We start from the raw sequence: 16077 nt of genomic DNA on the forward strand, positions 1-16077 counted from the left end.
TGTCATGCGATGTCACTGCTTGACCTTTTGTAGTGGTTGAGGGTGGCCCAAAAAGTCCTGACTTTGCATAGGTTTTTACATGTATGTATTGTCTAAGATTTCCACTCAGCGTGATTCCACCATTTGACCCCGAATAATCACGACGGAAGCAACTTCACGGGGTATACAATCATCAGAATGGATGCTCACCATTTGTATCCCTTTTCCGACTTCTATGACCATAATAATCTACTCCGTCATGTAATGACATACCCCCCAAGTCCAGCGAGTATGGAGAACTATATGGTTTCGGATCGCGATTGACTGATTGTTTCACTTGTAGCGGTTCAAGCTGAGAGGTCTGAATTTTCCTTTCTCAGTCAGAACGAAGTCAAAGACGTTGCAAGCCAGTATGACTCACCTGCTGGATAGTCTCAGTCTCCACATGAATCTCGGTCTGCGTTGCATTAATACTATCCGACTGATTTTGATTCTGATTACGCTTGTTGGTATGCGGAAGAAGGCATGAGATACCGGAAGCGCAGGAGTTGAAAACTCCGAAAAATGGATGTTTCTGCGAGTTAACATGAGTTTCGGTGACAACAATTGTAGTGTTCGACCAACCAATTGAACTGCGTTTGCAGGTATAAGATCCCTTTTGAAAAGGATTCGACCATTAAGTGCTCCCATAACTGTGACAGCATAAGCTTTGGGTGTACACCTGTTAGGTAACAATATTAGCTTCTGTGGTTCTTCCCAAGAGCTGCCCTGCCAAGTATATACACGCTATTTGGGACCTACATGAAGAATGCCGTCAAATTGGATCTAGGTATAGCGATAAATGAGATAACGAAAGCCAACGCGCTGTAAGACACAATTTTAAATCAGTCCGCACTGAAAGAAATCGCGCTCGTTGTACTTACAAAAGCGTAGCAGCATATTGAGCTTCAATGAAAATTCTAAAGCGTCCAGGATCGATCAGCGTCCAGTTTATGTACTTTGTTCAATAATATCACTCACATGACTGCTTTCTTTGCCCATTTATCAGTCTTCTCAAAGGCCTGTACATCGGTCTTTCCGCTGACCAAGGCCCAGGTGATAGTCCCGCTAATTATGGTGTCCCTCACGACAGTCAAGGCAAGCTATAAATACTGTCATCAGCTTGGACCCTATAGAAATGGTAATGAGAACAAACCCAAGTCAGTATCAAGGTCATCGTAAGCTGTCAAAGCCGTAAGCAGTCGGTCCCTTATCTAAAGAAAAAGCCGAATCGACATACACGAGATTGTGCAAGAAGGTGTTCGGTCCACACCGGGGGAGCTGTAGCCTTTAAAGTAATACATATAACCAACGTCACAACTCTGTGAAATTGGTACGACAATGTCAGCATACGGACCATTGGTTCGGTGATTATATATTGAAGGACTGACATGATGGGAAATGTGGTCCAAGCGAACGCCTTGGATCTACCTGTGAAGATATAGGCTCTGTGAGCGAAGAAACACTGTAAATCGTTTGAACGTCAACCTGGATCCTCATATTGACCTAGATATATGCACAGGTACACACCGAGATAGGTGTTTGTATAAAACCACTTAGTAAAAGAAATGTGGATACCCAAGAAAAGTTGTAGAAGTTCCGGTAAACATCAAATCCGTACGCAAACAAATTCAACATATATCGAATAGACAAGGCGGTATAAAGGGTACTGAGAAGTAAAGTCCATATCTAGCCTTGTATGTCAGCTCTCAACCAATCAATATTTGTGATATAACATATATCGTGCAATTCCGACTTACTACTATTGCCCTGACGATCCGTGTTTCTGTTCGGTAAGATAGGGTATACCATTGCAATATCTGCAAAGCTAAGAACCCAAACGCGAATCCATCCGCCGCATATCCGAAAAGAAAAGGTCCAAATGCCAATCCTTGATTCGGCTTATATTCTAGTCGGGCTTTTGCTTCAAGGTCTGGCCATAACGAAGGGTCGATCAAGTGATTTGTCATTGTGTTTCGGTATAGCTGTAAGCTTTGCGAGTGGTCGGAAATCCGAAAGAAGAATACTGTTGTGCAGAGGATGTGAAGCGCAAATCAGCTCCTAGACTCAGGCCGTCATCCTTCTAATATTATGGATGAACAATTGTTGATATCAATTAAGAAAGCTCGAAGCTATGAATTGCTGATTAGAACTTTTTGAAAGCATGATATTTTTCTCCATTCGCGAAGATGCTCTGAGTAACGTTACTTGTATATTCAGATTACCAAGTGCGGGTAAATTTGACTCTCCTTGTTTGTTTCGATCTGCAGAAATGCCGTAATGTCTGGCACAAATTCGTACCTGATCGCTTGACGCAGGCACTTGCTGTGAAGATCTGCACGAAGATTGGCGTGCGTTCGATGATGAAGAACTACTCTGTATATACGAAGATCGCAGCACGCTGAAAGGTAAAATACCGGATTGCGATGTACGACCATTAGCAGCGGTGCGAGCACCGATTGCCTGACGACGTTCAACTCTGTTGGGAGTTGTTGGTCTTGGGAGGAAGCACCTATTGTAGTCAGTGGGCAAAGTCGATGAAGTAACAGACGAGATTATCTCTTCCCTATCCAAATGATGAGAACGATTGATCAGTCTGAGGTCATTGAGATGGCTATCAGAAATGACATCCATGCGCGAAAGTTCGTGAGCGTTGACACGATGCTGTTACAATATAGCATTGATCAGTGAAGTATCAAACCTATCACTATAAAACGCCTCAACACAGCAATGAAGCATATCGAGCATGATTTCTATTCGTCTATGCATATCCGAAATCCTACTTCCACAGGCTCCACATGTTTCAGCCAAATCCGCTTCGCTTATGGACACCTATGCAGCTGTAACATGTTCCTCTGCATCGCCTTCTTTACCTTCGGGATTCCACTCAGGAACTTTGAAACTCCATGATTTTCCTTCATCGATCTTTCCTCTTTGTATACCTGTTATAGTATCTCTAAGTATCTTGATGATGGGATTAGAAGGAATAGTGTAGGTTTTCGATTGATATTGAATTTCGCCGACTTGTACTACAACTACTCCTGTACCACAGCCAAACATCCTGCGGGTATCACATCGATTAGCAACGCTATCGATAGAAGTGATATCGGTGAGAGACAATAGCAGCGATAGAAGCATAAGACGAGATTGTTTTTCAATCTGCTGATCGAACTCACCCTTTCAATGAGCCATCTTCCAATCCAGCAATGATTTCGGGCATACTGATATCCCGTTCGACAACTCTGATTTTCTTTGGTACACCATCGATTGGGAAGTCCTTTTTACCAGAAGCGTGATCTTCAAGTAATTCAATTATAGATTCTCTGGTTACACCCGGAAGGACGATTCCATTGGATAGTGACATTGTGGTGAATTCGAGATCTAAGCATGAAGTGGAGAAGTCAGTTCCAGTGATTCCGGTATTGAATGGGAGCAGCTCATAGAGAGAATAGGGCACTTACATCCGTCAGCAGCTTCTTTAATGATGAATACGTTCATAGCTCCTGCCTCAGAGATGAAATCTTCTTGACCGTGAAGCCAAAGCGACATGGCGTATCCTGGCTTCTTGGAGATATTTACGGTACCTTCAAGTGTAACGAAGGATCAGATATTCTTGTTACTCACGGATCCATTCGAGAGAAAGCTGTTTCGACATAAATGTAGTTGCAATACGGACTCACCATAATTTGCACCTAACTTATAACTACCTGTACCTCCTGGCCAAGCTCTGATGAATTCTTTACATGCATCCAACTTGATCCCTTTGCTATCCGGTTCCGATGAGGGATATAACCCTTTACCCAAGTTCAAGGTTGTGACAACGTATAACAAAGCTTCACCTGCATATGCGTCTTCTTTTATCCCGAAGCCTTCGGAAGTTTCAAGGAGCGTTGGTCGGATGTAGAGGTTAGATCCATCTGTATTTGGGACAAGAGGTTGTTCTGAAAATTCATTGATAGGTCAACTCTGTCTCTAATCATCTAGGTCTCCCAACAACGGCGGAGAGTTCGATCAATGTCGTAGAGCTTAGACTCACCCAATGCCATTAATTTAGCGAAAAGTTGCAAAAGCTCATCATTGTCCCATTCGCACTGCAAGATGTCGAACAGCGTCAGCGGGGAGACAGAATGCTTGATACCTCAAGAGATCTTATGCGCTACTTACCGGTAAACCGAGCCTTGCAGCCGATCTCTTGAGTCTATCAAAATTTTTGTTTGGTCTAAATAATCGGATATCCCCTTGATCGGTTTTATAGCACTGGGCGAGTTCAGAAGATAGAGCGTCAGTAACACATTTTAGACAACCAGAGACAGATGCTAGATAGCGGGAAAAGATGATGAAATGACCAAAGATAGTTGAAAGACAAGAAATATACGGAATGAAACGCGACAAAGACGGAGGATAGGAAAAGTGGTGGTCGAGGAAAGGCGAGATAAATCATGCGGGTCAGGTTCGTGATGGCTGTGGGACCTGTGAGGTACGATTTTCCATTCTCGACTCACTTTCATACCCTCGAAACATGTTACAGCATATTGTAACACTCCAGCAAGAGGATCAAAGGTTAAATCTTGTCTTGGTCCTATCTTGGGTTGACCCCACCCTGATACTCTATTCCATGGTATGGTGAGCATATATCTACCATGTGATTCCTTTCCTGGTGATACGACATGTGTTGGTGGTAAAGGGGTGAAGTATAATGAAGAAGCGTTGATCGTTGCCAAAGGGTGGCCGTTTGCTTTTGTTGCGGACATTGTGACTTGGTTTTTTATTGCCAAGAGTACACAAAGGGGGATAGGGACTGGGAATAATCCGGTATAGTATGTGAATGCTTGGCTTTTTTATGCAATCCTACTGTCCTAGGATGTCGATTACTCTTCGACTCGAAAGATAAGGTGAAAAAACCATCCACTGATCGACATTTATAAAGTTAATTGCCGCGGCCGCTTGAAACGGAACAACCGTGTAAACCGTTGTCGGCAACCTCCGCGTCAGTATGATATCTTATGGGATCTCGTTGCGTCATCGTCTCTCGTTCATTACGCTTGTTTTTGTCTTGGTTTTCTCTACTCTCGTTTTTGCGTCTTCCAAACAGGAGGAATAGGTCTCATTGATTGTGTTTCATGGAAGTCAGGCTCAAAGGCGGGAGCATTCGACGGATGTGTTCTCTAGTCAGCGTGGGAAGAAAGGGAATTGTGAGTAAGTATCTGTGTTCTTGTTGAACTACCTCGGATTGAATCAGTATTCAATGGGATCGTTGGTTCTCTGAATAGTTCCTTGGAGTATCAGTCAGTCCCCTAGAAGATCTGCTGAACCTCAAGTTTACCAACAGCCTGATCAAGCCGATAACTACACTTGACCATTTTTGAAATCTGTTCGTCCTCGACCAGGTTGCTGGTGGTCTTCCTATGATCTCTTTGGTCTCAATATGATCAGATCTTCCACTGTGGAGTCTCCAACATGACAAACACGTGTTCAGTATAAAAAATGATTAGGGCGCCACATCACAAATACCGCGTATATCCGATTAATTGATTAGTTCTGTATTTCTACCTTATTGGGAATTGAGGGTCCTTGCGCGTGGTGATAAGGGTAAAAAAACACGTAACACGGTATAATCATATAATAGTAATCCGCCACACTACTAATTCACCCTGGGTAATTCATGTTTACTACTACCCTCCTTACCAATATCACCAATATCACCATAATAACAAAAACAATAACAAATCATTATCATCATACCTCAAGCAAACATTCCATACATCATCATATCATCATATCATACTCAACCCCCTCATCATCGCTCATTTCTCACTCTCAGCTAGTCATTCATTGTCTCAACACCAGGTAAACGCATTGCAACTCAGCACAACAATCACCTTGTAAATCACTCTACTTACATACATACACTGTGAGTGATTCGTAACTTGAATTGGTGGATGATCCCACTTCGTAATCTTACCAATCTGGACCTTATTTTCATCATATACATTATCCGACAACATTCCTTATCCCACTCACTTCTCTTACTTTTCTCACCAATACATACTGCAGCATCCTATGCTGATATAACTCTTGTCTTTTGTCACACAGCATCAAGCGAAAACCACCAACAGTGCTATCAACAGATCAATATCTCAATCCACCTGGTGTAGAGGAGGTTCAAGCTAGAAGGTGATTGATGGGAAAAATTAGTAAAACAAAAGGTTAGAAATCGGAAGCATATACCCTCGGTCTAACAGCCAGGCATCTTGTCTTCTTGCATCTTGACTTCTTCCGAACCCACGGGGATACCTCCTAGACTAGTGATTAAGTAGAGTACTTTCGGCCGGCTCAGATTGAAGCCAACGATAAGTTAGAAATCTTCACCTATACACAACACTTTCAACCAAAATCATAACATGGTATCTCCACCAGCGTCATTGCCATCACCAACACCGTCATCTTCATCACACTCCCATTTCCAGTCCTTATCTAGCATGCAACCACCTAATCCACCTCGCGTTCCGTCCGCCGCATCTGGCATCTCTTCCATATCCAACAGAGAGGGAAAAGGTTATCATCAATACTCGAACGGATACAATAACACGGATTATTCATCACCCGCTGGTTATGGTGAATACTCTCAGCCCGGTCAACAACCGTACAATTCCAGTGTTCCAGCGGCATTCTTACCAGCTGTTACTTCCTCGCCTCCCCCTCATCCACCACCTTACGTCCCTCCGCCTCAACACGCCATGGCACCAGACCCAATCCATTCGTTAGCAACCGGTGGACCAGGAATGATGGGCATGCCTGGACCAATGTCACCGACCGGTATGACCAGCGGACCTTGGCCTAGTAATTCAGGACCAAATAGCTGGAGGGGTCAACCGGCTCAAAGCGGTTATCCAGGTCAACCACAATCTCAACATATATATCAACGATCGTCGTTACCTAATGGTAGTCAGATTCATGTTTCATCGCATCCCCCTGACCCCTATGGTGGAGCTGGAAGATCGTCTATGTCCAGCTCATTTAGTGGATTGGGTCACAGGCCAAACTCAGGTCCTGGTGAAAGTAGGGAAAGGCGGCGAGATCGAGATAGACGGGACAAGGAAGATGATGGAGAAGATCAAGAAATCATTAGTACTATATTTGTCGTCGGATTTCCGGAAGACATGTCGGTGAGTTACTTGATCATTTGAATCACTCCACAGTAGTGATCTTGCTGACGCTGACGCATTGGTGCAGGAACGGGAATTCCAAAATATATTCACCTTCGCATCCGGCTTTGAAGCTGCAACGCTCAAATTACCCTCTGGTTCAAGTCGACGAGAACCAGCTGCTGCCCTCTTAGCAGAACTCACTCAGATCGCCGCTGCTCAAGCTCAAGCCCAAGCCAACGGGGAGCCATTCGATTACCATCTAACTCAACCTGCCCTAGAAGAAGCTATGGCTTCCCTCACAATGGCTGCTACCGCTTCGACCTCTGCTTCCACCACACCTTCAGCAGCCATGTCACTCACACCGTCAGCGCCGAGTGGACCGGTTCTCGGCAATCCATCATTGCCTACTCGTCGGCAAACGATCGGTTTTGCTAGGTTCAAGACTCGAACGGATGCCTTAGCTGCTAGGGAATCTCTTCAAGGAAAGAAAATTGATCCTCTTACCGGTGCTACCCTCAAAGCTGAAATGGCCAAGAAGAATCTACATACCAAGAAGACGACATCAGGCGAGGAATTAGTTGGCCTTTTACTTAGATCCGGCAGACTATCTAATGTCGTTGGCGTATCGGGTACTCAGATAGGACCAGGAACTCATTCGCTTCCTAATAACGTTGGGGGAATCTCGCATCCTGTGAACTCCACATCAGCTTCCGTGCGAGATGCTTGGGATTCTTGGCCCAATGCAGCCTCTGGAGAGAGGGAACGAACATCTACAGACGATAGTATATCTATGCCTCCTCCACCTTTTACTCCCAATGCCAACCAGCCGCATCAAGGTCACAACGCCAACGATAACATCATTAATGCAATCCCTTCATCCTCTCACCAAGCATTCATACCCTCCACAACAACCCAAACTCATTACGCTTCGGGCCAGTCCAATCCGTCTACTTCCCCCTCGCTATCCGTCAAATCGCCCTCGCTGCGGCAAACGGATTCGAAAGCTCTTTTAGCATTAGCCGAAGAAGCGGATGAGCTCGAAGGGTGGAGTGTCAATGGTGCTGTAGGGATCGGGATTATGGATGGGTATCATAGTCAGACCCGTGGAGGTCTGAGGGGAGACGACAACGGCACGGCACCCTCTATTCCCTCTTTTGGTGGTGGCAGTAGTGGTTATGGGAGTAGGAACGGTCAGAACGATGCGTACGGTACTAGTCCACCAGGTGGGAGCGATAGGTTATCTGAGAATGGAAGAGGGCTTTTAAGTGGAAGTAATCCGGCTGATCAGAATCCACCTGTACGTACTGAATTTCACCATTCATTTTCGCAACCGCAATGAGTCGCATAATTGCCTCCACGATGCACCGCTGACTCTTTCAATAGATCAACACCTTGTACGTCGGCAACCTTCCTGCCATCTCGCCCCCCACCCACCCTCCGAACTTTCTCGAAGAATCCCTTAGAGGGCTGTTCTCCCGATGTCCTGGTTTCAAACGCATGTCATTCAGACAGAAGATCAACGGTCCCATGTGTTTTGTTGAGTTTGAGGAGGTTGGATTTGCTAGTCAGGCGATCAAGGAGCTATATGGACACAACTTGGTGAGTAGTCGGGCTCCGCCAAGATCGGGCCGAGATTGGGCTGTTCCAGTGCCATCGTCATTGTCTCATTTGTTCTATTCTTTCGCAATCTTCATTTCAATCGAGTCTCGCAATCTTGTGGTGCTCGCGCTGACATGTTTGGGATTTGCTTGTTTTCCACTACAGGGCGGTCTTGTCAAAGGCGGTATCCGATTATCCTATTCGAAAAACTCCCTCGGGCAACGAGGTAATGCTCATCCATCGTCGCTGAACACGTCCATGTTTGGCGGCATCGCTCATACCGTGGCTCTCGCTGGGATGTCGATGAATTCACCCACCGCTGCTGCTGCTCATCCTATTCCTATCAGCAACGGTCAAAGCATTCAGGGACCGACTTCAGCTGGATCGAGCAGTGGGTACGGCTTACAACTACAGCAAGGTTTACCTCAAGGTCCAGGTCAACAGCCGCCAGCCTCGGCACCCATTCCCGACTTCCGAAGGGAGAGTAATGCTTCATCAAGCCAAGCGCAATCCACCAGTTTGTCTCCAAACGCCCAACCATTCAATATTGCACTGCCTAACCCTACATCACCCAGCTCGCGCTATTTCATGCCTGGTAACTCGAACAAGAGATCTTCTCCCTCGGATATACCCTCCTCTAGTTTCACGGGAACAGCAGCGGTCCCTATCCCAACAGCGAACTCTACTTTCCAGCCATTCTCGTCATCGGATCCGTCGTCAGGCTTCAGCCCAATGTCATCACCTATCCGGACTCCTGCTAGTTTCAGCTGGAAATCGAGCGGTGCACCTCCAGGAACAGGTGCCGGCGGCTTTGGAGCTTTCGATTTCGCTACTACCGGAACCGCCCTTGGTAGTCTTAACGGTGCTGCTAGCGCGTGGGGTGCCAACAGTGAAAGAAGGGAGTGAATAACTCAAGGGTCACTGAAGCCACCCGAGTTCCTCCGCCTGTCCGCATTATTCCCACGCCGCACCTGCCTATCGCCTCCCCGTATATCCTTTTCCTTTCGCTTGTTGTCGGTCATCTAAGTTCACATCATTTTGCATACAATTGTTATTTGAATTTGCTTTTGGCTTTCAAATACACAGCTTCCCTCAAAAACTTTCATCTTGGTAAAAGTGCTCACGTCATGGCACCAACAGGATTCTCCATTACAAGTATACCTCTGATTCGTTGTCAAATACCTCATCCACGACCACCAATTCGGCCGCTTCCATTCTTAGCATATCGTTCAACCCTATTTGTCCTCTCGTAATACCATATATATCTATACTTCTGCTGGAATCTGCCATACATTGCCTATTATCATACGTAGCCTCCCTCTTCATTCGATTTAAACTTCATTTCGTAATCACGTTTGTCATTAGAGTTTCACACATAATTACATAATCTCGTCTTGGGCAAAATGCATAACATCACTTTAAGTTTCTAATATGCTTTTCTCACAGGATCTACATCACCTCACTGACCATTTCTCATTCCCCAAATGCGCCTGAGACAGGCATTCAGGGAGATGTTCCGCTTACGTATGGTGTGCAGGGTTACTACAAGGTGACACATGTCGCAAGGTTTCAGACAAAAACATTCAGGGTTTACTGGGATTTGTTAACGTGATTGAGATCGGCACGCTGATGGTCAGTCGCAAACCATCTTAGAAATACTACCCGGAATACTACTAGGACAGTCCAAACGGCTGGGAAGACCTCTTTTTGTTCGTCCAGGGTAGTCATGATTTAACGTATACGAGTCTAGTACCGTGAGTAAGATCAAAAACATCCAGCCTCTTGACCGAACAGGGGAAAAGATGAACTTTATATGATTCATGTTCGACGAGAGGGCAAAATTTCTTTGTTGATAAAGACTCAATGTTCGCGTATACATATATAAGATCGGCAACATGCAGATAGCCCGTCAAAAATCGTATGACATGTATTACGAATTCACTAGCATAGCCTCGCTCCAAGGTTCATCATCATCGAAGACGACTTGAACAGATTATCCTTAAACCCGGTCACGATTCTTTGTTATGTGGGGCCTTTATTACACTGCGCTTCTGTTAGTGGGCTTCAATTGCCTCAGATTCGCTAGAGCGGACAACGCATTTGCTGGTTGTTTCTTGGTAACGCCTTCGGGTACTACGCAAGTCTCCGGGACGTTCTCTTCTGCTACTGCGTGCGATGTAAGTGTATCCATAACGATATTCTGTCTTCTCCAAGTAGAGCCCTTACCCGCGAACATTATTGACTCTTGTTAACTTGACTATAGGCAGCTTGTCCCAATAACAAACACTCTTTTTATCAATTATCCTCTCAGTCATGCTACTGTACCGACAAATACCCGGCTGAGGGGAACTTCGAAACAGGAACCGCAGATGCGTGTAGTAACTCGTCATATTATGATGCCAGGATAACGCATACATCTTTCACCTGGCGACCCACTTGCTATTCCACTGCCCCTTCAGGATTGTCATTCAGTTCAATCACCGGTCCTGATACCTGTTTAAAGAATTGTGGGACAAGTTTAGGCGCCACATTCTACGTAAGCAGTGTTGTGAGTGATGAGGCACCCATGTAACGCAGTGAAGTACCTCCTGACTGACTAGTTCATTCGTGCTTAGGATGGGAACTACCAGTGTGCTTGTGGTCAACCTACAAGTTTCGGTTCCACGGCAACTTGTGGACCGGGTACTTATTTTGTGAGCCAAACCCTTGCATGTCTGCCGGACCACTGATTTCTGACATTACTTGCTTGCGTAGTATTACTATCACACAGCAGCCCAAGCTTCTCAAGGTCTGAGTAGGAGAAGAAAGATAGAAGAGGAGAGGAAAAGGGGTGTCCACACTTATTGTCCGAAAGGTTTCACCCCATGTCAAATTGGAGAGACATCAGGAGCATACGAGGTGAGTGTCCGGTATGACCGGGAAGGACAGACCATATCAGCTGACGATATTGCAGTGTATTGACACCAGCGCTGAGCTCGAATCATGCGGTGGATGCTTGCACGGATCCTTGAATTCGCCAAACGCTACAACCGGTCAAGAGTAAGTCCCCTCGGTTGACCGGTCGATGGATTGGTGGCTCATGAGACCCATATAGCTGCACGAATATTCCTGCCACTTTGGGTGGTGTGACCTGCGAGAGTGGGCGATGTGTAGCCTACAAATGTAGACCTGGGTACGATCTGACTGATCAGCAATGTCATCTTCGGGAAGAGATCAGGACGAAAACCAAGAAACGGCGAGCTTGAGACTTTTTCGATACATCTGCAGCGTTGTACTTTCTCACATCAGGATACGACTCAGCTCAATGATGATTTTGTATTTTTGGGTATATACAAAGGGTTTCATAGTCTCATTTATCTTATACAAAATGCTATTGGTATAAGGGCAAACGGTCGGCTTATTTGGCCTGTAGAGGCGCTTTGGCGGGACCATTCACTACTTCACCTTTGCAAGTGAATCGAGATCCATGAATTGGGCAGTCGAATGACTTCTCCGCGGAATTCCATGCGACGATACCTTTCAAATGACTAGGAATGCGGGATGTTAATTTAAATTCAGAGAAAGCCGACGATGTATCACTTACGGACAGATAGCAGTCATCTTATGAATACCCCCTTGCTCATCCTTGTACACAGCGATGGGACTGAGCCCCTGACGAACCACGTCACCTTGACCTGGTACCAAGTCTTCGATGTCGCTCATCGTCTTGGCACAAGTCGTGACCCATTTGGTGAAGTAAAGTTGGTCGGAGAGATTTTCCTTGATAATGCCGGGTAAGGTTTGTAACGCTTGCTTCAGATGCGATCCACTGTGTTGTCTAGAGGGTGAGAAAGTATGTGCCCAAGCGTTTTCTTTGCCGAGAATGAGGTCGGATATCACGATACCGCCAACAGCAGCATATGTGAGGCCATCACCGTTGTCTCCGGCTGCATCCAAAGTCAGCCTTTGTGGGGATTTTGCATAGAAAGGGGAAGCTCAGCTCACTGTGCACGTATACATTGTTCTCTCCAGGGTTACGACCGATGTATGCAACACTGATGATCGACTAGTTAGTTGTATCTCTTGACAACTTTGCGGCAGTACTCACCCATCTGCGGAATCCATCACTTGCCCACTCCATTTATACTCCACCTCACCGGCACTTGTCCATCGCTCTCTCGCCCAAGATTCCAACCTTTGGAATCGCTCTTCGTAGTCGTCGTGTTGACCAACTTTCTCATCTTCTCCTCCAACAACCAAGAGCTTATAGCCTTCTTGCTTAGAAGGTGTGACTCTAACGTAGTGGTATGGATCACCCAGGTCCCACCATAACGCGTCTTCCCCGTTTGATGAGACGGATTCGGCAGGAATCTTCAAAGCGATTGCATATGTTCGCATCGCTTCCATTCGTTCGATCATTACAAGCTGACACGACTTTTCAGCTAAAGAATGACGAGAATGACTCTGATGGACTCACTTTCTGAAGGGGCACATTGGTAGCCATGACCAGTGACCCAGCCTGAACCTTCTTATCGTTGTCAAGGGTCGCGGTCACTCCCCCATTCTCTTCGGTGTGGCTCATATATCTAGTCTTCTCATAAATCTCACCCCCCAAATCGGAAACAACTTTGGAAAGGGCTTGAAGATACTTGGTAGGATGGAAAGTAGCTTGATTACCGAATCGGATAGCTGGCCCGCTCTTGAAACCCTTGATATAAGCGTCGTTGACAATGGTAACATCGAGTTTGCCAGTGTCCTCAGCCGCATTATACAATTCTTCTAAGGTATCCACTTTGAAATCTGCAGAGCTAGTAGGTAGACCCTGGAACATGTACCCTGGTAATCTCACAAAGTCGCAATCAATTTGATGCTTATCGACGATCGTTGCGATTCTATCGATAGCGGCTTGCTGGGCAGCGGCGATCTGAGCGGTACCTTCAGCACCGTGCAGTTTCTGTCACGGAGCGGTCCATCAATATAAGCATGCGGTCGCATCCGGTACGAGCGATAACTCACCAAGTGGTCATTATATTCGCTATCAGCAGACAAATGACCTGTTGTTCTTCCAGTCTCTCCGGATCCGATCTCTGTCAAGCGCGTACGATTCTTAGCGGATCTACAGATGGCTACTTGCAGCAGTATCACTCACTACCATCCTCCAACAAGATCACCTTCTTTTGACCCGAGCTGAGTAGCTCATATGCAATGTGCAGACCTGCCATTCCACCTCCTACAACGACTACATCTGTTTTCGCATCGGTCGTAAGTTGGGGATAGGACGGTGCTTTGGAGAGAAGATCGTCTCTTTCCAGCCAAACTGAATGGCAAGTCAGCTAAAGAGCAGGATCGTATCCTGTGCAAATATTTACCAGTCTTGGACGCGCCGGATGAGTCTGTACCTGACATATTTCTAGCTGTAATAAGTGGTCTAATGTAGGTGTTTCTTGAGTAAGTTGGCGTGATCCTGGCGAAACGAGCTGTTCTTGATATATGACTGATCGAGAGTTTTGAACAAGATTGCCTGAGCAAAAGCATAATGCTGTGGTGAGAGATTTTCTTACTGTTTGTCAACCAATCATGGGGTTGACGATGCACACCGCTTATCGATCTAGATTATATCTAAGATCCGGTGATTCCGGTAAAGCGTCATAACGATATTGAGGCACAGATACTGGCATACGTGATGCGGGGTAACAACCATAATCCAGTCTTCCCTGTGACGTCGATCCATGACGATCAATGTCTTTCAAATCCTTCGATGTGACTTTGCGTTACATATAGCTCATCGACGATTGGCAGCTACACTTAGGGGGTTAGGGGGTTACAAGGGGTTCCCGGGGATGGGGATTTGATGAAAAAATGACCGATTGAGAAAGTGAATTATATGGTTAAATAGAGCCTTTAGATGTCTTTTAGAATCACTGAAAGAATTGCCTCTAGCGGTAATTTTGGGCATGTGGCGGGCGGTCAAAGTCGGTTGGGTCGGGGACGCTAACTTGGGCCAGAGTGCTCCGAGGGAGGATTGTTATATACCATCAGGAAGCGTTTTTGAAGCTCTTTAAAGATATCTAGCTTGATTGGTTGGAGGCGGAAAAGTGCACAAGTTGTGATGAAACGGGCCGTATGGTGGGGTAAAATGCCCCATTTCACGTTTCGGGGGATGAAAACAAAGGAGTGACTGATGCATAAGGCATATAACTGATGACTACATAACTATGGAGAAGGTCCTAGAGGTTGGGAAAGACCTCTTGCATGGAGAACAAGTTCTCATAGTGCTCACTGACCAGGGAGAGGGCGATATAACCTTTGGGGTCCGATCCGGTCCTCATCCAGCTGAAGGTCCCGTCAGACATCTTACCCAGGACGGCGATGGCGATGTTGAGGACGGAACAGAGGGCCTTGATGGTCAGGTGATCTCCCCAAGTGCCATCCTTGGCCATGTTGTCCAAGTACCGGTTGAACCTGGCAGCCAAGTCCTCACCTGGGGGGTCGTCCTTACCTATCTCCACAAATCTCTCGTAATCTTCTTGGTGATCCCTCATATAGTTGACAGCTTTCAGCCTGAGATCCTGGTGAGTTACTTGAGGGGATCCCATTGCCTTGGCCAGGGCTTTGAACAGACAGTTACCGTCTGGATCTGTCCACCTTGTCCTGTAAGTGACCGGCTTGGAGTTGAGTCTTTCCAGGGTGGTGTAAGCTGGAGGTTTGAATGGGTGAACCTTGTGGGTGATGTTGTGAATCTTGTAGGTCTTGGGCCGATTGGCCTCGGCTCTAGCCAAGCCAAGGGACTTGAGTCCGACAGCTGCCTTGTCAACTGTGCCACTGATGATCAACTTGGAGAACCATCTGAGCATTTCCCCAGCTGGAAGATGGTTGTGGCAGTCCTTGAGTCCACACCTGAGCCGGACGGGGTCTCTTTGGGGGGCGTTAGGGGGTTACAAGGGGTTCCCGGGGATTAGGGGTTAGGGGTTAGGGGTTAGGGGTTAGGGGTTAGGGGGGGTTAGGGGTTAGGGGTTAGGGGTTAGGGGTTAGGGGTTAGGGGTTAGGGGTTAGGGGTTAGGGGTTAGGGGTTAGGGGTTAGGGGTTAGGGGTTAGGGGTTAGGGGTTAGGGGTTAGGGGTTAGGGGTTAGGGGTTAGGGGTTAGGGGTTAGGGGGGTTAGGGGTTAGGGGTTAGGGGGTTAGGGGTTAGGGGTTAGGGGTTAGGGGGGTTAGGGGGGGTTAGGGGTTAGGGGTTAGGGGTTAGGGGTTAGGGGTTAGGGGGTTAGGGGTTAGGGGTTAGGGGTTAGGGGTTAGGGGTTAGGGGTTAGGGGGGTTAGGGGTTAGGGGTTAGGGG

General features: G+C 46.5%; 6 protein-coding genes across 6 annotated transcripts; 2 read left to right on the plus strand and 4 right to left on the minus strand.

The window, feature by feature from the left end:
- Nucleotides 1-172: 172 nt before the first annotated feature.
- I206_101319 (uncharacterized protein) lies at nt 173-1988 on the minus strand (the record flags this gene model as incomplete). Its single annotated transcript, XM_070202366.1, has 11 exons — nt 173-340; nt 401-553; nt 604-700; nt 781-843; nt 903-938; nt 1000-1121; nt 1175-1201; nt 1259-1340; nt 1410-1483; nt 1549-1707; nt 1779-1988. The coding sequence occupies 11 exons, from the start codon at nt 1986-1988 to the stop codon at nt 173-175; spliced, it is 1191 nt and encodes a 396-aa protein (XP_070058467.1).
- Nucleotides 1989-2850: 862 nt separating this feature from the next.
- On the minus strand, nt 2851-4769 carry I206_101320 (uncharacterized protein; the record flags this gene model as incomplete). Its single annotated transcript, XM_070202367.1, has 7 exons — nt 2851-3079; nt 3195-3399; nt 3480-3602; nt 3699-3959; nt 4055-4109; nt 4183-4275; nt 4521-4769. 7 exons carry the CDS (start codon nt 4767-4769, stop codon nt 2851-2853), a joined length of 1215 nt encoding a protein of 404 aa, XP_070058468.1.
- A 1650-nt stretch (nt 4770-6419) lies between these two features.
- I206_101321 (uncharacterized protein) lies at nt 6420-9671 on the plus strand (the record flags this gene model as incomplete). Its single annotated transcript, XM_019151788.1, has 4 exons — nt 6420-7184; nt 7252-8463; nt 8550-8765; nt 8931-9671. 4 exons carry the CDS (start codon nt 6420-6422, stop codon nt 9669-9671), a joined length of 2934 nt encoding a protein of 977 aa, XP_019013926.1.
- A 1118-nt stretch (nt 9672-10789) lies between these two features.
- On the plus strand, nt 10790-12010 carry I206_101322 (uncharacterized protein; the record flags this gene model as incomplete). The annotated part of the gene is made up of 6 exons (XM_019151787.1): nt 10790-10942; nt 11029-11313; nt 11381-11458; nt 11520-11663; nt 11719-11804; nt 11860-12010. 6 exons carry the CDS (start codon nt 10790-10792, stop codon nt 12008-12010), a joined length of 897 nt encoding a protein of 298 aa, XP_019013925.1.
- A 152-nt stretch (nt 12011-12162) lies between these two features.
- I206_101323 (uncharacterized protein) lies at nt 12163-14150 on the minus strand (the record flags this gene model as incomplete). Its single annotated transcript, XM_019151786.1, has 8 exons — nt 12163-12292; nt 12349-12691; nt 12750-12799; nt 12853-13169; nt 13222-13698; nt 13761-13831; nt 13894-14061; nt 14114-14150. 8 exons carry the CDS (start codon nt 14148-14150, stop codon nt 12163-12165), a joined length of 1593 nt encoding a protein of 530 aa, XP_019013924.1.
- An 821-nt stretch (nt 14151-14971) lies between these two features.
- I206_101324 (uncharacterized protein) lies at nt 14972-15598 on the minus strand (the record flags this gene model as incomplete). The annotated part of the gene is made up of 1 exon (XM_070202368.1): nt 14972-15598. One exon carries the CDS (start codon nt 15596-15598, stop codon nt 14972-14974), a length of 627 nt encoding a protein of 208 aa, XP_070058469.1.
- Nucleotides 15599-16077: the final 479 nt, after the last annotated feature.

Source organism: Kwoniella pini, chromosome 1 (genome assembly GCF_000512605.2).
Source record: "Kwoniella pini CBS 10737 chromosome 1, complete sequence".
NCBI lineage: Eukaryota > Fungi > Basidiomycota > Tremellomycetes > Tremellales > Cryptococcaceae > Kwoniella > Kwoniella pini.